This window comes from Amphiura filiformis, chromosome 6 (assembly GCF_039555335.1).
Source record: "Amphiura filiformis chromosome 6, Afil_fr2py, whole genome shotgun sequence".
NCBI classification, from domain to species: domain Eukaryota; kingdom Metazoa; phylum Echinodermata; class Ophiuroidea; order Amphilepidida; family Amphiuridae; genus Amphiura; species Amphiura filiformis.
In genome coordinates this window covers 43,611,205-43,636,001 of record NC_092633.1, presented here as the reverse complement: position 1 = coordinate 43,636,001, position 24,797 = coordinate 43,611,205, and the positions used below count along the sequence as shown (strand labels likewise).

The window sequence follows — 24,797 nt, the reverse complement described above, 5'->3', positions numbered from 1 at the left end:
TGAATAAAGTAGGCCTGCGGATTGAAAAATGGCCAGAAACGGGTTTTCAGGGTATAGAAGGGGTCGAAAATGGTCATGGTGCTGTTTAAGCGCCCATATCTCGAAAATTAATCACAAGACTACCCGTACATTGAAACATATATTAAATTTTCATCGATTTGCAATCGATTGGTAGTATTTTTATAGTCAATTTGTTGCCGAAAAGGCCTAAAATCGCGCACGGAAAAGGTGTGTTTTCACGTGTGTTTCAATGGGACGCTGTATTGGTGGTGTGCGCCCTTATAAGGCATATTGGCCGGAATTAGGCCTGTCATGTAAATCAGGTCAAAAACAGGATAGATATGTGTAAAATTCCGATTTTATGGTCTGAATTAAGTCTTAAGAAATCACTTAATGATTTTAAAGCTCTTTAAAGTGAAAGTATGATTTAATTTTCTTAATTCGGATTGTTAAAGTTCATGAAAGTGATGAAAAAGAGCTAAAAAGTTAACAAATTCGGTTTTTAGTGAGTTTTGATTAATTTAATATCATGTTTAAATTTGAGCACGTGTCCTTAAAACTAATCAAATGTCAGTTGTTTTCGGGGGGCAAAATGAAACTTAATATCAAAATACGAATGTGTAGAAAATGTATAAACTTACTTTTATTACGTTTAAAGAAATAAAAATGCAAATATACCATTCAAAAGACGCTGATACGAGTGACGTTTTTGAAGAAAATGGTCATCCCTGCTAGAATGGTCAAAATCACAAAACTGTATATTTTCTGTATTGGACGCATGACTACAAAGGTCATTTTTTCTAAATCTATATGTCCTAGAGTAATAAAACTTGAAAATTCAACTCAAAAGTTAAGAAAGTTTCTAAATCTAAAAAAAAAAGAACCGATTTTGAAACTATGTCTTTTATAAGGGCGCACACCACCAAATCACTCCGCGAGCGATGTAATGTGGATGAGTTCCGGTAAAATCGAAATCTTTTAGAGGTATTTTGGGTCTTTCTGTGGACTTGTAAGGAAAAGGAGAAGCATGTTATAGCTTAAATAAAACATTGAGACCTATACATGAACTTGGATCGCCCCAAAAGGTGCAAAACACAATTTTTGAATAAAGTAGGCCAGCGGATTGAAAAATGGCCAGAAACGGGTTTTCAGGGTATAGAAGGGTCGAAAATGGTCATGGTGCTGTTTAAGCGCCCATATCTCGAAAATTAATCACAAGACTACCCGTACATTGAAACATATATTAAATTTTCATCGATTTGCAATCGATTGGTAGTATTTTATAGTCAATTTGTTGCCGAAAAGGCCTAAAATCGCGCACGGAAAAGGTGTGTTTTCACGTGTGTTTCAATGGGACGCTGTATTGGTGGTGTGCGCCCTTATAAGGCATATTGGCCGGAATTAGGCCTGTCATGTAAATCAGGTCAAAAACAGGATAGATATGTGTAAAATTCCGATTTTATGGTCTGAATTAAGTCTTAAGAAATCACTTAATGATTTTAAAGCTCTTTAAAGTGAAAGTATGATTTAATTTTCTTAATTCGGATTGTTAAAGTTCATGAAAGTGATGAAAAAGAGCTAAAAAGTTAACAAATTCGGTTTTTAGTGAGTTTTGATTAATTTAATATCATGTTTAAATTTGAGCACGTGTCCTTAAAACTAATCAAATGTCAGTTGTTTTCGGGGGGGGGGGCAAAATGAAACTTAATATCAAAATACGAATGTGTAGAAAATGTATAAACTTACTTTTATTACGTTTAAAGAAATAAAAATGCAAATATACCATTCAAAAGACGCTGATACGAGTGACGTTTTTGAAGAAAATGGTCATCCCTGCTAGAATGGTCAAAATCACAAAAACTGTATATTTTCTGTATTGGACGCATGACTACAAAGGTCATTTTTCTAAATCTATATGTCCTAGAGTAATAAAACTTGAGAATTCAACTCAAAAGTTAAGAAAGTTTCTAAATCTATGAAAAAAAGAACCGATTTTGAAACTATGTCTTTTATAAGGCATATTGGCCGGAATTAGGCCTGTCATGTAAATCAGGTCAAAAACAGGATAGATATGTGTAAAATTCCGATTTTATGGTCTGAATTAAGTCTTAAGAAATCACTTAATGATTTTAAAGCTCTTTAAAGTGAAAGTATGATTTAATTTTCTTAATTCGGATTGTTAAAGTTCATGAAAGTGATGAAAAAGAGCTAAAAAGTTAACAAATTCGGTTTTTAGTGAGTTTTGATTAATTTAATATCATGTTTAAATTTGAGCACGTGTCCTTAAAACTAATCAAATGTCAGTTGTTTTCGGGGGGCAAAATGAAACTTAATATCAAAATACGAATGTGTAGAAAATGTATAAACTTACTTTTATTACGTTTAAAGAAATAAAAATGCAAATATACCATTCAAAAGACGCTGATACGAGTGACGTTTTTGAAGAAAATGGTCATCCCTGCTAGAATGGTCAAAATCACAAAAACTGTATATTTTCTGTATTGGACGCATGACTACAAAGGTCATTTTTTCTAAATCTATATGTCCTAGAGTAATAAAACTTGAGAATTCAACTCAAAAGTTAAGAAAGTTTCTAAATCTATGAAAAAAAGAACCGATTTTGAAACTATGTCTTTTATAAGGGCGCACACCACCAAATCACTCCGCGAGCGATGTAATGTGGATGAGTTCCGGTAAAATCGAAAGGTTTTGAGAGGTATTTTGGGTCTTTCTGTGGACTTGTAAGGAAAAGGAGAAGCATGTTATAGCTTAAATAAAACATTGAGACCTATACATGAACTTGGATCGCCCCAAAAGGTGCAAAACACAATTTTTGAATAAAGTAGGCCCGCGGATTGAAAAATGGCCAGAAACGGGTTTTCAGGGTATAGAAGGGGTCGAAAATGGTCATGGTGCTGTTTAAGCGCCCATATCTCGAAAATTAATCACAAGACTACCCGTACATTGAAACATATATTAAATTTTCATCGATTTGCAATCGATTGGTAGTATTTTTATAGTCAATTTGTTGCCGAAAAGGCCTAAAATCGCGCACGGAAAAGGTGTGTTTTCACGTGTGTTTCAATGGGACGCTGTATTGGTGGTGTGCGCCCTTATAAGGCATATTGGCCGGAATTAGGCCTGTCATGTAAATCAGGTCAAAAACAGGATAGATATGTGTAAAATTCCGATTTTATGGTCTGAATTAAGTCTTAAGAAATCACTTAATGATTTTAAAGCTCTTTAAAGTGAAAGTATGATTTAATTTTCTTAATTCGGATTGTTAAAGTTCATGAAAGTGATGAAAAAGAGCTAAAAAGTTAACAAATTCGGTTTTTAGTGAGTTTTGATTAATTTAATATCATGTTTAAATTTGAGCACGTGTCCTTAAAACTAATCAAATGTCAGTTGTTTTCGGGGGGCAAAATGAAACTTAATATCAAAATACGAATGTGTAGAAAATGTATAAACTTACTTTTATTACGTTTAAAGAAATAAAATGCAAATATACCATTCAAAAGACGCTGATACGAGTGACGTTTTTGAAGAAAATGGTCATCCCTGCTAGAATGGTCAAAATCACAAAAACTGTATATTTTCTGTATTGGACGCATGACTACAAAGGTCATTTTTTCTAAATCTATATGTCCTAGAGTAATAAAACTTGAGAATTCAACTCAAAAGTTAAGAAAGTTTCTAAATCTATGAAAAAAAGAACCGATTTTGAAACTATGTCTTTTATAAGGGCGCACACCACCAAATCACTCCGCGAGCGATGTAATGTGGATGAGTTCCGGTAAAATCGAAATCTTTTAGAGGTATTTTGGGTCTTTCTGTGGACTTGTAAGGAAAAGGAGAAGCATGTTATAGCTTAAATAAAACATTGAGACCTATACATGAACTTGGATCGCCCCAAAAGGTGCAAAACACAATTTTTGAATAAAGTAGGCCCGCGGATTGAAAAATGGCCAGAAACGGGTTTTCAGGGTATAGAAGGGGTCGAAAATGGTCATGGTGCTGTTTAAGCGCCCATATCTCGAAAATTAATCACAAGACTACCCGTACATTGAAACATATATTAAATTTTCATCGATTTGCAATCGATTGGTAGTATTTTATAGTCAATTTGTTGCCGAAAAGGCCTAAAATCGCGCACGGAAAAGGTGTGTTTTCACGTGTGTTTCAATGGGACGCTGTATTGGTGGTGTGCGCCCTTATAAGGCATATTGGCCGGAATTAGGCCTGTCATGTAAATCAGGTCAAAAACAGGATAGATATGTGTAAAATTCCGATTTTATGGTCTGAATTAAGTCTTAAGAAATCACTTAATGATTTTAAAGCTCTTTAAAGTGAAAGTATGATTTAATTTTCTTAATTCGGATTGTTAAAGTTCATGAAAGTGATGAAAAAGAGCTAAAAAGTTAACAAATTCGGTTTTTAGTGAGTTTTGATTAATTTAATATCATGTTTAAATTTGAGCACGTGTCCTTAAAACTAATCAAATGTCAGTTGTTTTCGGGGGGGCAAAATGAAACTTAATATCAAAATACGAATGTGTAGAAAATGTATAAACTTACTTTTATTACGTTTAAAGAAATAAAAATGCAAATATACCATTCAAAAGACGCTGATACGAGTGACGTTTTTGAAGAAAATGGTCATCCCTGCTAGAATGGTCAAAATCACAAAAACTGTATATTTTCTGTATTGGACGCATGACTACAAAGGTCATTTTTCTAAATCTATATGTCCTAGAGTAATAAAACTTGAGAATTCAACTCAAAAGTTAAGAAAGTTTCTAAATCAATGAAAAAAAAAACCGATTTTGAAACTATGTCTTTTATAAGGGCGCACACCACCAAATCACTCCGCGAGCGATGTAATGTGGATGAGTTCCGGTAAAATCGAAATCTTTTAGAGGTATTTTGGGTCTTTCTGTGGACTTGTAAGGAAAAGGAGAAGCATGTTATAGCTTAAATAAAACATTGAGACCTATACATGAACTTGGATCGCCCCAAAAGGTGCAAAACACAATTTTTGAATAAAGTAGGCCCACGGATTGAAAAATGGCCAGAAACGGGTTTTCAGGGTATAGAAGGGGTCGAAAATGGTCATGGTGCTGTTTAAGCGCCCATATCTCGAAAATTAATCACAAGACTACCCGTACATTGAAACATATATTAAATTTTCATCGATTTGCAATCGATTGGTAGTATTTTATAGTCAATTTGTTGCCGAAAAGGCCTAAAATCGCGCACGGAAAAGGTGTGTTTTCACGTGTGTTTCAATGGGACGCTGTATTGGTGGTGTGCGCCCTTACGTTTCACACAAAAATGGTGCCCGTCAGCCTCCGGCTTCATTATTTTATTATTATTTTATTAAGGCGTGTTAGGCGTCCCATTTTATCCCCATGCGAAATTAGCTGAGGTAAAATAGGCCAGCAGGAGTAAAATGGGACGTCTCATTGATTTACTATGGGATCATGGGCAAGATGGGACAGGGCGAGTTAGCACACAGTAAATAAATGGCGGGCCCATTTTACCCCAATTTGGCAAGTTCTAAAAGAAAAATTTTCTTATAATTTTCGAAGAAAAAAGTAACAAATTTTGTCTTATTTAGGCCTAATTGAAAAAGGTGGCTTAGAAGTTATATCTTAATTTGAGAAACACAAATCCGGGCCATTGATTCAAATATTTAGCCTCAAGTCGTGACCTCTGCTTACAAATACAAAAAAATGGAATATTTATTTTGATGTTTAGGGCCTAAGGCTACGGCCCTCAGAAGTTCCTGTTTAATGAATAATGGTAGGCCTACTTTTGGTTGGAAATTTAAATAGACATTATATCAAAGATCTTTTGTTGAAAAGTGGGCAAAATGTGACTATTCTAGAGTGTAAAAGTATTTCCAAAAATCACTATCCCATTTTACCCTGTGTCCCATTTTACCCCAGTCTACCCTACGTATGTACGAACTTTTCCTCAGTGAAACCAAACGGCTGAATTTTACCTGAGGAGATTATGACTTGACCTTTGACCACATATAATCTTTGACACTGCTTCCGTTCACATAACAACAGCCTGGGAACTCCATCCATAAAAGCAATAAAATGTGCGCATATTAAATCAATGTATAAACATTCGAAAAGATAGCCTTGCAGGTAAGTTTATACTGCATCTTATGCATTAAGTTACTAAGCTTTATATTGTGAGATACTGATATAAAATGGGATCGTTTGAGCCCATTCAGTCATGGAGTACAGTAGTCATGCTAAACATGTAAACGTAAACATGATGTAGTAGGTATGCTAGGTGAATTTAAATTTGCCATCAAACTGCATCATTTTATATATCAAATTAAAGCCCTTGAGTAAACAAAGCCAAAACTGAAAACCATTTTTCATAGCACTTTCCGTAGCAAAGTTACATCTTGTCAAAGATTGACTTTCATCAAAATGAGTTTCAGCTAGCAAAATTCCCCAAAACGGCATTTCGGGGGTGTTTCTAGATCTTAGTCTCATTATGATAGCAGCTTTTTTTAATGGAAATGCTATCCAAATCCCTCTAAAATTCCATGTGCGGGTGACTTATCACCATAAAAAATCATATATTTGGGTCAAGTGAAGTATAGAAAACATATTTATGTAGGTTTCTTTCTTCGGGCACTTGTTTTAAATTTCTATGTAAAAATGCATTGACATTGTCGGCGAATTTGACTGACTAGCAAATGTGTTAACTAAGGTTTGCCTGGGTTACCTACATGTAGCCTGTACAGCAGTCATCGCCTATAGAAAAATTATCAAATTTGTGGACATCGTGGAACATTCAACTACACTCCGCGACTAATCATGCTAACTACACGCGCGTACAACGGCAACGCTACTCTACGCGTCCATATTAGCGAGGTTATCTGCGTACAACTGCTTACTACGCACAGCCACGCAAAGAGTATGTTCCACGATGTCCACAAATTTTTAATTTGATAATTTTTTTATAGTGGGGATTATGCATAGTACGAGGAACCAGGCTTCCCGTTAGTGTGCGTCATTGCGTCCAGACGCGTATTTTACAAATTTGGACGCAAGTTCACATGGTCATGGCTAATCAAGTATTTTGCGTCCATGTAACATACATGTGGACGCAGACAAAACTTCGAAATTTTATCATTAATTGATGATAAAGATAAGAAATTTTTATTCTTTTATATTTTTAAGATAATAAAAGCCCCAAAATTTTGACCCACCTGCTGAGAATTGAAGTAAATTCTGCAATATTTGTATTTAAGGGACGCACCATTAGATATTATCGGGGGGGCTAGGGAGTTTTTTGAAAAAAAAAGTTTTGCCTCACTGATGAGTAAAAAAAAATTTTGCCTCACTGATGAGTAAAAAAAAAATTTGCCTCACTGATGGAGTGATGAGCAAAAAAAAAAATTTTCCCCTACCCAGCTCTGTATAAAGGTATACATAAAAATTGAAAAAAGACAACTTTGCCGCCGAAGGCGGCGAAAAAAAAAAATTTCGTCGCCTTCGTCGGCAAAAAAAAAAATTTCTGCCTGACCCAAACTTCCTAGCCCCGATAATATCTAATGGTGCTTCACTAAATGCAACGTCAGGAAATCGTGCACTTTTTGCATGCTTTCCGAACGATCGCTATGGCCTGGGGAAGTCCCGATTGATTTGTTTACATGCAAGCACGTGCAGTTAATGTTTATTTATTTATTTATCACAACCTGACAGTATTCAATTTTTAATATTTTAAATTTATTTTCTCATAAATAATCTAGGTTTCCTTTATTAGTATTATTGTTACGATGAATAAAAGCAATTTTAAAAACAAAATCCAAATGATAACCCTTTTTCGTATTATTTGTGGCAGCGCGTGTTTTAGTTTTTGTAGCATCAACAGCACGTTAATTCAAAAACAGAAATGCGGAAGTGAAAGTACGAACGAAAATTGCTCAAGATTGACAGACTTTGCTCATGTTTTTGCACCTGTTTTTGACCACGTTTCGGACCAAAACTGACACAGAAATGAGAAAAATTATCATAGCGAATGGAGATGTAATATCACGGCGAAAATGCACTTTTTTTTTTTTTTAACAATCGACATTTGATGAGGTGTAGACCCGGGGTACGTGTGTATCGTCATAATTGAGAATTTCAGATGGACGCACAAAAATCTGTCTGGACGCAAGTTTTTGCAACCTCGTCAGCAAACTTGTGTCATTACGGACGCACATTTTTAAAACCTTAACGGGAACCCTGCGAGGAACCCATACCATACTTGGCTCTGCTAGTACGGTATGGGATGATCTGTATTACATTCTGTATGCAGAAAGCTAGTGCAACATAATTTCAATTAGAGCTTGTACGAAAACATACAAGGCTCCAGAAGCTTAAATAGCTGCATGTTTGTTATAAAATTACACAGGTTGTTGTACTTCTTATACTTTAGGTACCGTATCCCAGGCAAACCTTAGTTAACACATTTGCTAGTCAGCGAAATTCGCCTAGACCGGGCCCAAACACAATGCACATAGAAATTTGAATTTTTTTTTGAGAACAGGTCGGTGAAGGAAACCTACATAAATATGTTTTCTATACTTCACTTGACCCAAATATATGATTTTTTATGGTGATGAGCCACTCGCACATGGAATTTTAGAGAGATTTTGATAGCAGTTCCGGTCGCATGTCACAAGTTGATACCCCAAAAAAGGTGGAGGTGTTACAATTTTTCAATGGTAGCGAATGAAAAATGTCATTTTGAACCAACCCCTTGTCCTATTGAGCTACTTTGGGTCTCATTTAAAAGCTAAAGAACAGGGCTAAAACTGTGTAAACTAGTACTGAAAAGTGAGTCAAACTAAATAAATGGCATCAGCTGGAATTGAAAATTGATGGGGTGGAGGAGCAGGTGGGTGAGGAGCAGGTGGGTGAGGAGTAATATTAGGAAAATGTAAGATTTCCATAGTGTTGGTTTGAATAAATTATTGTATCTTCATAACTCCTTGTCATATTGAGCTTTTCAATGTCTCATTTTAGAGCCAATTACTCAAAGAAACAAGATTGACTTCAAAATTGATCAATTTCATATTCCATATTAGTTTCTCATTACATTTTGTACCACGGGTTGCCTCTAAATGCACAGAAGTCAATGCAATCACGTGCAAAAACTGCAAAGGTCCATATCTCCTTTAATATTCACTGTATCATGATAAATATATACATTTTTCTGAAAGGAAATTGCACAAGGAAACTAATTTTTGCATTATGAAAATGGTAGGAAGTATGGAGATTTTGCCTGGCAAAATTAACTGGGCGTGGCAGGTCTAAGCTTGCAAAATTTATTTGCCTAGTAAAATATGGGCGTGTCAAGTCTAATTAAATTTCATGTTTTTGATTTCCATCAGTTAAATCTTCCTTATGCATTTCAATATTTGTTTGTGTTTTTGGGTTTTCGTTCATGCATGCTTTTAAAACACATTGAAGGTGACAGCCGGGGGCGGTTGCCGCTTGTCCTTTGTGAATGATGCGTTTACGCAGTCTCACAATTTTTTTAGGTTAAAGCGCAACTTGCATTTTTTTTAGTTCCCTGTGTATGCAAATTCCTCAAATCTGGCGTGCGGAAATTTCTTTCCGAGGCCGTGGTTTTGCACCTAATCTGAAGGAGACTTGGGTTTTTCAAACTGGGCTGGCTGGTTGGGATTTGGGTGCTGGGAGCAGGCTTAAAACCTTCAGTGTTTGTTGTTAGGAGCATGAATATGAAAACTAGAAATGCAATCGGTTTTGAAATTATGTCGCAATTTATTATTTTGTTTTTATTGTCGCGTTTCGTCAAAAATATATTTAAAAGAACAAGTATTTATTGAAATCTCATGTTTAGGCCTTAGTTAATTTTTTTTTTTTTTTTTAAAATTTAGATGTCAAAATTTCAGCCTGAGAGCTGAGTATGGCTTTCATTTATAACTACCCTACCTGAGATATTTTCGTAAATTGTCTTGCAGGTTTTCATGGAGATTTTGGTATGGACAGGTTCAGTAAAATTTGTCCTTACAGCTCAACTGATCATACTTTTCCTACATTCGACCTTGCATGATTTTTGAGTTGACACAGTCATGAAAATAACTAAAGATACTGGACAAGACCATTAGTAGCCCAGTTCTGAACCTTTTCATTGATCAATCATAACAATACGCTGGCGAAATTACGTAATTAATCGGATTAATTACCATAGCAATAGGTGAAAACAATTTTGAACATATCGCGCTGCACTACAAGCAGGTTACACTCATCACCTGTGTATGTCTGCAATAATAGATTGAATACAATACTGATCTTTTCAAAGATACTAATCTTACAGGTGCAAGTAATCAGCATGATATGGTTCAATGAAGAGGTACCGCGTGAACGATCAGTGCAGCGCGGTATATTCAAAAATTGTTTTCACCTATTGCTATGGTAGTTAATCCGATTATTACGTAACTCGCCAGCGTATAGGTATCTGATGGATCAGTGAAGATAAGAAGGGATTATAATATATCCGTAACCTTGATATTATACTACATCTCGAGGAAAAAGTGCAATGGACATGTTTTCATTTTATGTTTCAAATATCCCGCAAGATGAAAATTGAGTATTTAACCCAAAAATGAAAATGGAACAATTTATTGGAAATCTGTTTTAACAGATTTTTTTTACATCTTTTTCTGCACTGTATTATACCTAAATTAAGAAATTTGATAAATATTCAAAGAAAATATAGGTCATCCAAAAAATTGTGATTTTTACACATTTTGGGGCAAAAAAGGAAAAATAAGCAAAAATATAAAAATCTGTCTAACAGTTTCATTCATCAAGTCATAACAAACGGCCTACATGCTTAATTTCTAATAAAATATTGAAATTGTGAAAAATATAGGTATTTATTGATTTTCATGTTTTTCTTGCAAATATGCTAATAATATGCAAATTATGAAATTGCAAAATAAAGTTTCTACATAGCATACATCTTTCAAGTATGATGTTCAAAATGACAGACATCAAAAAGAGATTCGATGAAATGTAAAGGTGTAGTAACAATTTTGGCATGGACTGTCTGGTTAGGCAAAGTACGGTAAGTTGAGCTGTAGTGGATTTTTTTTTTGACTCTATAAAAGGAGTCGATGCTTTTTATTGACCTGTTCATATTTGATGGTTTCCTTGAGAACTAGCAATTTTCTGGACAGAATAACGAAAAGTACTCAATATTGGACTCAGGAATGAAAGTCTTGGGTTTTTAGGGTGGTGTAGGTTACATGGATCGAATCCATGGGTTCCTACAGTCACCCATGGAAAACAGGGTACTGGAAAGCAGTACACCATGTCCATATGGGCCAAGGGATGGTTTGTTTTCATGGCAATAATTCCTTCAGAATAGGCAATACAGATTCCAAACATATAAAACTCGATAAAACTTACCTCGTATCAGTTTTAGTTGCCCTTAATAACTCCAAATTGACATGACAATTAATTCTATTTGCTCAATTTCATACCAAAATACGGTAACATAAAAATCAGAAAGGTTATATCTGGTCACTGTAGTAGGCCACTTGAAGTAATCAATATTGGTACTTGAATTGCATGACTCAGTGACTTTCTGCTCATTGTAAGAGTAATAGTTTTGTAAACTTGATTGCATAACATTCAGATTGCCAACTGATATCCTTTGTATTTGAGTTGTCTGTTGATGGTATTAGAACTGTCATGGATGTAAACATTACACAAAATGTCAACAAAACATGCTACTGCACAACTCTATGCCTGTATGTGTGTGTCTGAGGGCCGATCTGAGGGACACACATTCGATGGGTGTAGGTGTAGGTTCCGTGAAAAATTTAAGTCTGCAGTACATACTTGATCTGACTATAACTGAGTCGTTTTTGGTCCGATGTTGCACTTCATTTTATTCAATGCCCCATTTTGTTTTGATATTGTTAACTTCTCTGCTCTGAGTTAGACCACAGATTAGTTACGCAATATGGGTGGTGGCAGCGCTCTGGAGCTGTGGCAGGACTCCCACCAGACACCGTCGGTATTTAGTTAGGGCGTTAGTGTTTGTGATTTCATTGGGCTGTACGTTTAGTGAATTACGTTTTTTGGGGTAGCGTTAAGTGGAAAACTTCTCGAGGCCTGTAGCGGTAGTAACGCTACGCGGTGTTTATTTTATTATTTAATGTTAGGGAAAGACGCCATTTTGGATTTTAGTTGGGGCCCAGGATTTGGAGCGATTTACTTGGCCAGATTTGGTACTGATCTGCAGACAAACAATTTTGCACTTAGTTTTATAACTTCATCATTTCTTACTTACATGAGATTTCAACTAAATATCTTGAGATCTAAAAAATTTTATAACATTTTGCTGCATAAAAAAAAAAAAAAAAAAAATTCTTCAGTGTCGTATACAGACATTCATAAATTATCTGTTTTCCATTAAAATAAAATGTGCAATATTTTAAAATGAGATTTTGATGCTTGTAAAATGAAAGGAAAGTGCAAATTAAAATGATTTTTTTGCCATTATTTCTTGTTTCATATTTATTTTTATTTTTATTTGTTGTTAATTAGGCCACAAAATTCCCTCCCCTCTTCAATTTTTGAGGGACTTGTCCATTTTATTTCATCCATTCCCTTTTTGTTGGCCAGGCTACCCACGGCCAGGGAATTGTCTGACTTTGTCGTAATTAGTCGGACTTTTATTCAATTTTCCCAAACCCCTGGTCCGTGACAAGTGCACACAACAGTAAATGGGAAACCGTTCTAGTAGCGTATATGTTTTGACAGTGGACATCCCCCGGGGGGGTCACTCCCATTGTGGCCTGTACACCATCCACGATAATCAACTTTCGAAAAGCACCCTAAACAAGGATTTAACCCTTGGCTAACACGACACCCTAAACAGGGATTTCATTCCCAACATCAAATTTCATACCCTAAATTTCATTTCCGCGTATTTAGAAATTGCAATTTTGCTACCCTTTTTTCCAATTTTTCATGTTTTTAACACCCTAAACACGATACGCGCGTATCGCGTCTACCTACGAAAAACGACCCTTTTTACGTGTTTTCATTATCGCGGATGGTGTACAGGCCACAATGGGAGTGACCCCCCGGGGGACATCCCTATCATTAGCCCAGGGGCATAGCCAGCTTTCTTGGTCAGGGGGGGGCAAAATAAAATTTTTGGGGCACAGACGAAAAAAAATGCAGTTGCATCATACAATACATAGAGACTGTATGTCTTCGAGCTTCCCGAAAAGGGCCTTATTGGGATGATGTGCGCGTAGCGTGAAAAAAATGGTATTTTACACTATTTTCACCCATTATCCGGCTTAAAAAGGGCTTTATTGTTACAATACAAAAAAATTGTATTTTACACTATTTTGGCCCTGAATTTTGCTAGAAAAGGGGCTCCTTGCCCTTTTTCTTTTCCTTTGCCCTCCTGATTTTCTCTTTCATTTTTTGTCAGAGGGGCACTTTTTCCTTAATTTTTTTGTCAGGGGGGGCACTCTGACAAATTTTAATCAAATTAAATCCTACATTTTACAAGGAACTACCTAGGGCTTAAAATTGATCAGTCCCATTGTTGCTATCGCCTTTGATTGGTTCAAATAGCGAGTACACGTCGCGTTGATGCACATGCGCTGACCCTTGTGATATCGTGTCTTATCATTCAGTAGACATGAATAACGACGTTTAAGGGGGTACTACACCCCTGGCCAATTTTGTGCCTATTTTTGCATTTTTCTCACAAATTATAGCGTATTGGTGACAAGTAAGATATATATTCTAGACGCAAGGACTACAACTACTGCACTGGAAATCTTATTTCAGCACAGACCACAGTAGTGGAGTTACAGTCAAAAATGAGAGAAAACCAATATTTGATCAATAAATCAATTACTACTTGACTTGAGTTGCTGAATTTTCACTGCAGTAGTTGTAGTCCTTGCCCCTATAATATACATATCTTACTTGTCACCAATGCTCTATAATTTGTGAGAAAAATGCAAAAATAGGCACAAAATTGGCCAGAGGTGTAGTACCCCCTTAAGGGCAGAGTAATGGGAGAGAGCACGGACCTTTTCGAGCATCATTATTTTTGAAAAGTATGTCCAAAGTATATAAAACTATACATTTTTGGAAAGGAAATGAGTCAAGGAATCCCATGGTGACGTCAGATTTGTTCAAAAATCTTGAGTTTTTGAAAAAATCACAAAAATGCACTTTTTTACCCCAATTTTTTTGTGACAACTTAAAAAAAAATTAGTTAGTTTTTCATGGAGAAGAGGCATGAACTTAGGGAAGGTTTTTTATTTTTTGAAATTGTCTTATTTTTAGAAATATTGCAAAAACATGTGAAAAAAGCAATTTTGTCACTCTATTTTAAAGCTAAAATTGCACATAATGGTGTATATTTTTGTTCAAAACAAATATTTTGAAAAAATGAGAAAACCTTCCCTAGACTTTGATGTGCTCTAAACGATAGTGCAAAAGGTTTACCTTTTGCTTGCATATTTTTCGAGTTATCTTGTCACAAAAATCGTATAATATTGTTAAAATGAACTCTGAGAAATCGACGCTTTTAGTAAAAAATGTCAAAATTATGCACAAAACGTCCTTATATTTTAAAACGGCAAGACTATCACGCTTGTAAAAGCTGTATCTGGTGCATGGTCTAAATATGCATCTTTTGCACCAATGAATCTATAATGTCTGCTTTTAGTGCGCCTAAATCAAAAATAATTAAAAAATCTAAGTGGCTTTTTCACTGCAAATTTTTGTTTTGTTTACATCACATTTGCTTGCGTTAACAACATACCGAATGCGCCTTGACTGCGTTGCAATACGCGCAGAGTTGCGCCGCGTCCCGCGACACGACTCGCGCGCATAATCACAATATTTCGCATTCGCGCATTGCCGACTCATTATTTCCCGCCAATTTACTAAGCTGTCTTGAGCCATGTGACTTTTTAGAGTTGAAAAGAGTAAAATAAATCAAGCAAAAATACAAGTAAATATTAGGAAGTTGTATTTTTATCAGTTTCAAGTGAAAGAATACATCTTAGTGTTGATAAATATCAAGAAATCTCAAATTCGGGTGTGGACGAATGTGTCTCCCCTTACTCTGGCCTTAATTGGTTAATAGCCAAATAATAATAATAAAGCATGCATGGAAGAGTTTGGAGTAGGCCTATAACTTGATTGATTATTTATTTATTTATTTATTTATTTATTTGTGGACTTGATTATGTTTTTTTACACCAGTCTGATGATTGCCAGCAAGCTGCTGGCATGAAACTGACAGTAGCTGGAATGTAAATACAACTCTGCCTTTTCTTTCTTTCTTTCTTTCTTTCTTTCTTTCTTTCTTTCTTTCTTTCTTTCTTTCTTTCTTTCTTTCTTTCTTTCTTTCTTTCTTTCTTTCTTTCTTTCTTTCTTTCTTTCTTTCTTTCTTTCTTTCTTTCTTTCTTTCTTTCTTTCTTTCTTTCTTTCTTTCTTTCTTTCTTTCTTTCTTTCTTTCTTTCTTTCTTTCTTTCTTTCTTTCTTTCTTTCTTTCTTTTTTTTTTTTTAATTTTTATTTGTGTTAAATTCATGTCTACTGAATGATAAATTCGTTACCCGCTGTCTGTTCATGCAATACAAAAAATATCACTGGTTTTGAGTGCGGCCTCGTGTGATATGACCTCAAAACCAGTGATATTTTTTCTATTGCATGAACAAACAGAGAATAACTAATAATATCACACAGATAAGAACCAATAAAATTGCAGGAACATTCTCAAGTGTTTAAGAATTTTACACACAACATGTAATTGACTAATTTACTTTGTGTTCTCATTTGCTCATAGACTGCCAGTTAAGATGATGTTCAAGTGCCCTCATTGTCTGTACCGGTCAGACAAGAAGCACCTCTATCTCGGACATATCCGTTCTCATACTGGAGAGAAACCATTCAAGTGTCGCTACTGTGACTACCGGTGTGCTCAATCTGGAAATAGGCTTGTCCATGAGAGGTATGTATAGTGATACTTGATAGACTCCACGTCAGAGTTGTCACATCCATTCCATAACTAAAATCATACATGTGAAGTGCTTTAACCCTAACCCTCCTGAATACTACAAAATACTACTTGATATATGCGCTGTTCGTGCATGCATCCCACGTGGTGTGATGACGCAATCGCCCTAAGTGATATATAGGCACGGTTTTGCTGGCCAGCGAAGCCCAAGACCCGTGGCAAAGTGTCGCCGACCGAGTGCTTGGCATGCGAGGGGTCTCGGGTTCGAATCCCACCCAGAGCAAACAACTTCTTTCTTTCTTTTCTCTCTTTATTCTTTCCCTTCCCGTCGCCAAAAAGCCCCTAGGCGGTTAGGGTTAGATGCGCTATTTCTCCTTTTTATTTGTTAAAATTTCAGTATTTTTTCCTGATGCTTTGGCTAGCATCGCATATATTTAAAGCCCGGCAAAAAAAACAAGATCTCTCTTTTCAATCATTGACCCTATAAATCAAAAGTTACACCCTTTACTGTGAAAATAACCATATTTCACTTCGGGTGATTGTGTCAGCACATCACGTGGGATGTATGCATGCGTACAGGTTTTCTGTGTTGGATTCTGTTGGATTGGGCAGTCTAATCAGGGTTGTTGATTTTTTTTATTTAAATCGGATTGTTTTGATTTAAATCGATTTTTGGATTTTTTAATTCCAAGAACTGCTATACCCCATAATAAGTTCAAAAGAGACTAGTGGAATGCTAGACATATGCACAATACTATCAGGTATTTAAAAAAATTCAAAACATGTTTTTACATGTGAAAATTTCGAAGAAAAAATTTGGCAAAAATCATGGGGAAAAACCTGTTGAATTCGGCACCTTGGAGATGAATTTTTAACAAAAGATAAAGTGACATCATTAAGGTATTTTAATTGTATCCAAAGGTTGTAGAAACATCAGGAATGATGTAAAACAGTCAAATTAAGAACAAAATTAAGTTATGTTTATCAAAAATGGGGAAAAATGGAAAAAGTTGATTTAAATCAGTGATTTAAAAAAAAAATCAAGTGATTTAAATCGATGTGATTTAAATCAAACAACCCTGGCAGTGTTACTATGATTCCTATACATAATATCTGTGAGTTCAATGTACATAAGTATTTACACGAGCAGCTGTTTTTTATTTTGTGTAAACTTCATATCATTTGAAAAGGCTCAAAATAAGCTAAGGTGTCATAAAAGTGTAACACACAATTATTTTTCCAGCTCTTTTCTTTTGGTCTCCAACCAGGTTTAAATTATAGTATGCACATATATCGTTCATAATACACTAAAAGAAAGATAAGTTATAGACCATTTACTTCACAAATTTAATTTTCTAGCCCTTTATGTCGTTATATTTGACAGACACAATTTTGATGATTTTCTGCAATCAAATAAAATTTATAAAGTATTACATAAGGTATTTTGTGGTTATTTAGGTGTAGGACCTACAGCAACTGATTGTGGAAAAAAATGTGTCCAAATATTACAATAAGGAGGATAAATTGTTATAAATAAAATATGTGTGTCTGTCAAGCCATAACATACGCAAGATGTCTGTCAAATGTAACATACAGAATAATAATTTGGCAAAAACAGTAGTTCAAGATGGGAAATTGAATAAAGATCACATGCAGTTTATAAATCACATGTTTTAAAACACTTTTATAAACTCTAAACTATCATCATAATGTGAACATCAAGTGATTTTTAATTTTTTTATACAAATTTCGTATGTTATTTTTTACAGTCTCTTACAAATCTTGTTTATGTTACTTTCTTACAAATGTTTGACAGACAACACTTAACAATGTATTGTGTCATCAAAAAAGCTTCTCCTCACAAAGTGATAGTGCCACAAAGCTAGGTGGAGCTAAATGCTATGTCATGTAGCATAATTAGCTGTATCACCCTAGTTTAGCAGGAATTACAGCACCGTCTTGCGTATGTTATATTTTGACAGACATTTCAAGAAAAATTTTAAAATTGTTATATGTTCAAAAAAGATGGCAGCCACTTACAAATTGATTATAATATGGAGAAATGAAGTTATTTACAATAGATTTACCCTTTAGTTTATGCTTCAAGTCTTTGTTTATAAAAAACTGAGGGACTTCAAAATCAATCAAAAGTTTGACAGACAATAGTAACATACATAAGGCAAACTTTTAAATCCTTTTCTTGATCTGTTAACTTATAATTCATAATGCCTCTTTCTGTTTTTTTGATTGGTTTACTGCACCATTTTGGGAAACAGGTCACATGAATTTCTATAAGGATCCATAAAAAAAATTAAAAGCTGTTGAAAAAAGGAGTCTCTTGGCATGTTACAAACAAAAGTGTAAAAATAGGCATTTTTACAGCTATTTTTTTATTTTTTTATTATTTAGAGTGAAAGGATTTTACTTAAATTGTGTATGCTATGTCTTTACTACCTAAACTTGCCACTAAACTAGCAAATATTCCATTTCTATAATTATTATTTTAAAAAAAAGATGTCAAAATATATGGCTATAATATGACACCTTAGCATATTTTGAGCCAAAAACACCTGTGTGAAATGATGGTCATAAATTGTGGTGCATATTTACATGATACATCGTGTACATCCTTAAATTTGGTGAAATAACTTTATTACAGGAGCCTGGGCTCAATAAAATTGTCATTAATATTTGCATTTATTTATTTTTATCTTCTATACAGGCGGATGCATGAGTTCAACAAACCATATAAATGTAAATACTGCACATACGACGCAGTGCAATCCAGCACCCTGCGTAAACATATCCAAATCCGACACAGGGAATACTGCCGGTACTTTTGTGCAACATGCAAAGATTTCTTCTGTCAAGAAGAGACCACTTTGACAGCACACTTAGACAAGAGGCATGGGACGATGAGACGGAAGAGCATCGATGCATACTTAAATCCCCATTACACAGACGACACAAATGTGGTAGTCAAAGAATACGTTCAGACACGTGGTAGACCTAGAGCTAATAAGGGTGCTCCATCAAACATGCAGGACTATGAGAATAGTTACATACCGCCATCACAAGAAGCGCCACCTTCACAAGTTATCAAACAAGAACCACAGAGTCCGTGTTTCTCACCTGGATTGCAATCTGCTACCAGTCCGACCTTTCCAACTCAGATGAACTATAAAACGCCAGCTCAATCAAACTTTCCATATAATGTGACGCCGCCGACTTCATTTGCAAGTAACAGTAATACGCCCTCTTTTCCTCCTACCCAGAACATGGTTTCTCCAACGGGTCATAATAGTACCACAGACTCTGTTGAGAACGATTTGGTAGACTTCTCGAGTCTAACCGGTGAATATAAGTGCAATCAGTGTGCATTCCAGACCACAGAGGAACAGCCCTTCATGAATCATTTGGTAACGAATCATTCTGGCACAGCGGTGGTAGACCCGAATGGCTTGAACAGTAGCCAAGGTGCTCAAAATAGCAGTAAAGATATCAAACATGAAGAACAAAATGACAATCCATTCAACGATGAAGATGCATGTTATGAACAAGACTTACCGACGGAGAAAGACATCTCGGAGTTACAACTCGGCAGGACGACAAAACCAAGCTACAGTAGTCCTCTGTCGACAAGCCTCTCCAGTCCAGTGCAATCAGATATAACCTCCACAGACCACCAACATCTCAATCTCACTCCATCTCCTCAAGCTTCTACATCAAGGCAGATGAACGACAACACATCATCAACATCCAAAGATTCGGCGCTGACGTCGTCAGGAAGTTACCAGACTAAACATACGTATCGGTGCAGACACTGTGACATCATCTTTCCAGATAACATCCTGTTTGCAATACACAGAGGGGCTCATGGGTTTCACCAGCCATTCCAGTGTAATCTCTGCGGGCAGGATTGCGGTAATAAGTATAATTTTGCATCTCATTTACAGGGTTGTGCACTATAAGAGGTAAGATTTAAACGATAATCAACGTGAGCTGAGTCAAAGCCAGTGAAATATATATTTTCAACATCTGTATCAGGTAAGAAGTACTTTCCACTGTGCTCAGAGTTGAGTCCATCTTGAGCCCTGGGGAAATCTTGGTCAAGTAAAGTCTCAACTCAAGGAAAAGGGGGATTCATGTCCTATGATGCTAGTGTTTTGATGTTAGACCAGAAAATAGTGTTCTTTATCACTACTTTGTAACAAAGCATCACTGCCACTGGACACTATAGACGAATCCAACGAGCCAAGTCATGGTCAGGATTTGGTCGGCCATTATTGGGACCCCGCATGCACCAAACAGGTGTTGTGAGTGCCCAATTGGGTGGATTAAACCCGCTTAAAATTCGATGTTAGATTCTTTTGTGTTGTAAACTGTCATCATTCTTTTGTCTATGTGTAACACTGGTGATAGAATGCAGTTTAAAATACTCTTCAAGGCCGCATCATTTTAGGTGATATAGTTGGGTCCCCGTCGCGGCTATGGCCGCCATTGAGGTGCAGGAATGTGTGAAATTGGATTCGTCTATAGGTGTTTCTAGCCATTGATGTCTTTGTTGATTAGTGATTGTTGCTAGTGATACATACAGTAAAGAAAATGAATTTATTGCTAGGACCTGCCTTTACCAAAATAATTTCTTGCCACCTACTACAGTGTTGCCACTAGATTTGGCTATAAATAGCAATTACATTTTTTACAGAGACAATCAATAATGCTACCATGCTCAAATGTCATTGTGCCTCTAAAGTGTTAATGATTTTAAAATTTATATATAATTGTGTGGGCATTATCTATGGTTGAAAGATGAAATATTGTCATTATTTATTAAACACTAAAATTCACAACAAAACATTCCTTGCAATATACTCAAATTGGAATGTGTAATATGAAGTTAATATAATTTCTGAGCTATTTAGCATACTTTTATGGTACTTAACAGCCTACTGTTTTGAATGGGTGTAAACTCTTGTAAATTTGATATGCAATATATTTGACATTTTTAACATGCAAAAGGTGTGCTGATACTGCAATTTGAGATTGCAATTGATGTTTTTTTGAGGGGCATTTATAATATGAAACACTAGTATTTATGTAGCATTTACAATAATATATAATTTTACTGTTCGGAAGTAAAATTTAATTACAGTTGATATCCAAGGCAATATACATGTCCACATCACATATTCTGTGTGCTACAGTTGTACTTGTATCATGTATTTTTAATTAAAGACAACTCATTATTTTTAAAAGATTTTTAACAAATTTTCGTCATGAAAACAAAACATTGTGTACAATAAGAAATCCAAACCTCACGCTTACAACGCTTACGCTTTAAACCGGCAAAAACTGGCAAAAACTCGCATATAGTCACTCAAATATCAAAAAGTGACACAGAAAGCTCATAAACAGTCACACTCAACTATTAACAAATCATTCAACATATTTTTTGTCTCATTAAGTCTTTAAAATGAAAAAGTTTTGAATTTGATACATGCCACATTTCGGTTAAATGCACTTGAGCAATGAAAACGCATGCCTTTAATTTCTTAATATATTGCTTATAATTACAAAATCTGGCCTTGTTACACTCGGGAACTTATTTTTGTAACTTAATTATTTGTTTTGAGATGAAAAAACTGAACTATAAATCACGTTTTAGTTTTTGCCATTTTGCCGGCAAAAACTGTTTTTGCCAAGTGGTTAAAACCGCGTTTTTTTCCACCTGCAAAAACCTCTGAAACCCTGTGTAGTCCTTACATTTTGCCCTCGCAACTCAAGCGTGTGCTATCTGACCTTGTTCAAAATAACATGTGCTGGGCACTTACTGGTAGTACACAAATTTTTAATTAAAGAGGAATTTTGTGTTTTAGTTTAATAGTATTTACCAAGTTGTCATAACTACTTAACTACCAATCGGGAAATCAGATTTTTTTTCATATAAAAAACACTGAAAAATGTCCACAGTATTTTTCTGTCTAGAAACACTGAATCCAAAATGGCAATTCATGGCGATTGATGCAAAATCGGCTGCATAGCCAAAGAAAAAGGTCATGAATCTGCAAAATATATGACCCCTTTAAAGACAAGCAATAACAAATTTGTAAAAAAGTAAATTTCACTTTTAGAACATTTTTTGTTTTCTGTGAAATTTTTCTGCTTTTCCTTAAAACAGAGAACATCAGGCTATGCTTTGCCTGATGGAGATCTTTGGGGCTGGTGGTGCAACTCTACCTGAGTGAGTTGCTATGTGACGTGGATCGTAAGCTGAAAGTGGTATCTTTTGGCAATATTTCTGTGGGTGCTGTAGTCTGTCACCAACACTTAATGCCATCACCTCTCCCAGATAGTTGTATGTCTTCATCTTCTCATATACCACATCCCAACGGCTTGATCGCTTGCGGTAAACTCTTTTCAACCTAATGATAGAAATTGTGTAAAGAGTAAATAATCAAAGATTATTTCTAAATCTTAATCTCTATATATGCGTGGAGAATTTCAGGGGCAATTTACATTGCAAACACATACAAATTTTATGAAGCATCACTATTGCAAACAACATTTCCGTTGGGGAATATACCCAGCAAAATTATAGACTTGTTGTTCTTGTACCTGATTTTCACCTTCTTTCTTTTTTGTTTTATGTGAAATTTTTCTGCTTTTCCTTAAAACAGAGAACATCAGGCTATGCTTTGCCTGATGGAGATCTTTGGGGGCTGGTGGTGCAACTCTACCTGAGTGAGTTGCTATGTGACGTGGATCGTAAGCTGAAAGTGGTATCTTTTGGCAATATTTCTGTGGGTGCTGTAGTCTGTCACCAACACTTAATGCCATCACCTCTCCCACATAGTTGTATGTCTTCATCTTCTCATATACCACATCCCAACGGCTTGATCGCTTGCGGTAAACTCTTTTCAACCTAATGATAGAAATTGTGTAAAGAGTAAATAATCAAAGATTATTTCTAAATCTTAATCTCTATATATGCGTGGAGAATTTCAGGGGCAATTTACATTGCAAACACATACAAATTTTATGAAGCATCACTATTGCAAACAACATTTCCGTTGGGGAATATACCCAGCAAAATTATAGACTTGTTGTTCTTGTACCTGATTTTCACCTTCTTTCTTTTTTGTTTTATGTGAAATTTTTCTGCTTTTCCTTAAAACAGAGAACATCAGGCTATGCTTTGCCTGATGGAGATCTTTGGGGGCTGGTGGTGCAACTCTACCTGAGTGAGTTGCTATGTGACGTGGATCGTAAGCTGAAAGTGGTATCTTTTGGCAATATTTCTGTGGGTGCTGTAGTCTGTCACCAACACTTAATGCCATCACCTCTCCCACATAGTTGTATGTCTTCATCTTCTCATATACCACATCCCAACGGCTTGATCGCTTGCGGTAAACTCTTTTCAACCTAATGATAGGAATTGTGTTAAGAGTAAATAATCAAAGATTATTTCTAAATCTTAATCTCTATATGTGACCCCTCGGCACAACTGAGCCCGGATGTCGCCAGTGCCACTATTGAGATATGCTCCACGAACTTAACAATAAACAATAGGAAACAAAGGATTTATTGACTGTTTTATTGATTTTTCACTACTTAAATGTCAAGTACTATAGACATGATATACATCATTTTAAAGCTAATGATTGGCGACTTCCGGGCTCAGTTGTGCCGAGGGGTCACATATATGCATGGAGAATTTCAGGGGCAATTTACATTGCAAACACATACAAATTTTATGAAGCATCACTATTGCAAACAACATTTCCGTTGGGGAATATACCCAGCAAAATTATAGACTTGTTGTTCTTGTACCTGATTTTCACCTTCTTTCTTTTTTGTTTTATGTGAAATTTTTCTGCTTTTCCTTAAAACAGAACATCAGGCTATGCTTTCCCTGATGGAGATCTTTGGGGGCTGGTGGTGCAACTCTACCTGAGTGAGTTGCTATGTGACGTGGATCGTAAGCTGAAAGTGGTATCTTTTGGCGATATTTCTCTGGGTGCTGTAGTCTGTCACCAACACTTAATGCCATCACCTCTCCCAGATAGTTGTATGTCTTCATCTTCTCATATACCACATCCCAACGGCTTGATCGCTTGCGGTAAACTTTTTCAACCTAATGATTGGAATTGTTGGAAAGAAAAAAAGCAAGGTACACCAACTTGACGTGGGGGAACAAGTAAAATACAGACTAGGCAGTACGAAGTGGGGGAACAAAATAGGCATTAAAAGAAAAAGTGTGCTAGAACAAGTGATGAAAATCATTGAGCACATAAGGAGACAAAAACCAAACAACCAATATAGGCCTAAAACAGGCAAAGTTCGGTGCCGAGTGCCAAAAAGTTCTTTGGCCAAAATTGCCAATTCCAGAACCCACAGAGGTGTCAGGAAAACAGTACAAAAGTACACTGGAGTGATGAAAATCACTGTGTACATAGTAGACAAACAAAACATAACAGACAAAAAAAATCAACCGACGTTTCGAGCAGATAAACTGCTCTTCTTCAGGGACAGACGACAAAATATTAAATTAAACAACAAAAACTACATGGTGTAGTTTAAAACCAAATACAAGACAAAAACTGAAGGCAAGTGAAAGGTAGCAAACAAGACAAGCCCAGAGCAACCAGCAACTATAAGCTATGTCTTTACTGTAGGAGAGCATGTTCACTACTAAGTGCTGTGAAGCAATATGCAAATAGATTACAACTCCAGAG

At 35.6% G+C, this 24,797-nt stretch overlaps 1 protein-coding gene across 1 annotated transcript; it reads left to right on the top strand.

The window, feature by feature from the left end:
* Positions 1–6,059: 6,059 nt before the first annotated feature.
* On the top strand, positions 6,060–20,919 carry LOC140155467 (uncharacterized). The gene is made up of 3 exons (XM_072178330.1): positions 6,060–6,157; positions 15,889–16,053; positions 18,782–20,919. The coding sequence occupies exons 2-3, from the start codon at positions 15,902–15,904 to the stop codon at positions 20,028–20,030; spliced, it is 1,401 nt and encodes a 466-aa protein (XP_072034431.1). The 5' UTR covers positions 6,060–6,157; positions 15,889–15,901; the 3' UTR covers positions 20,031–20,919.
* Positions 20,920–24,797: the final 3,878 nt, after the last annotated feature.

Coding starts and splice junctions, on each gene's coding strand:
- LOC140155467 (XM_072178330.1), top strand. CDS start 15,902: ATGATGTTCAAGTGCCCTCATTGTCTGTACCGGTCAGACAAGAAGCAC. Junction 16,054..18,781: donor AATAGGCTTGTCCATGAGAG/GTATGTATAGTG, acceptor TCTTCTATACAG/GCGGATGCATGAGTTCAACA.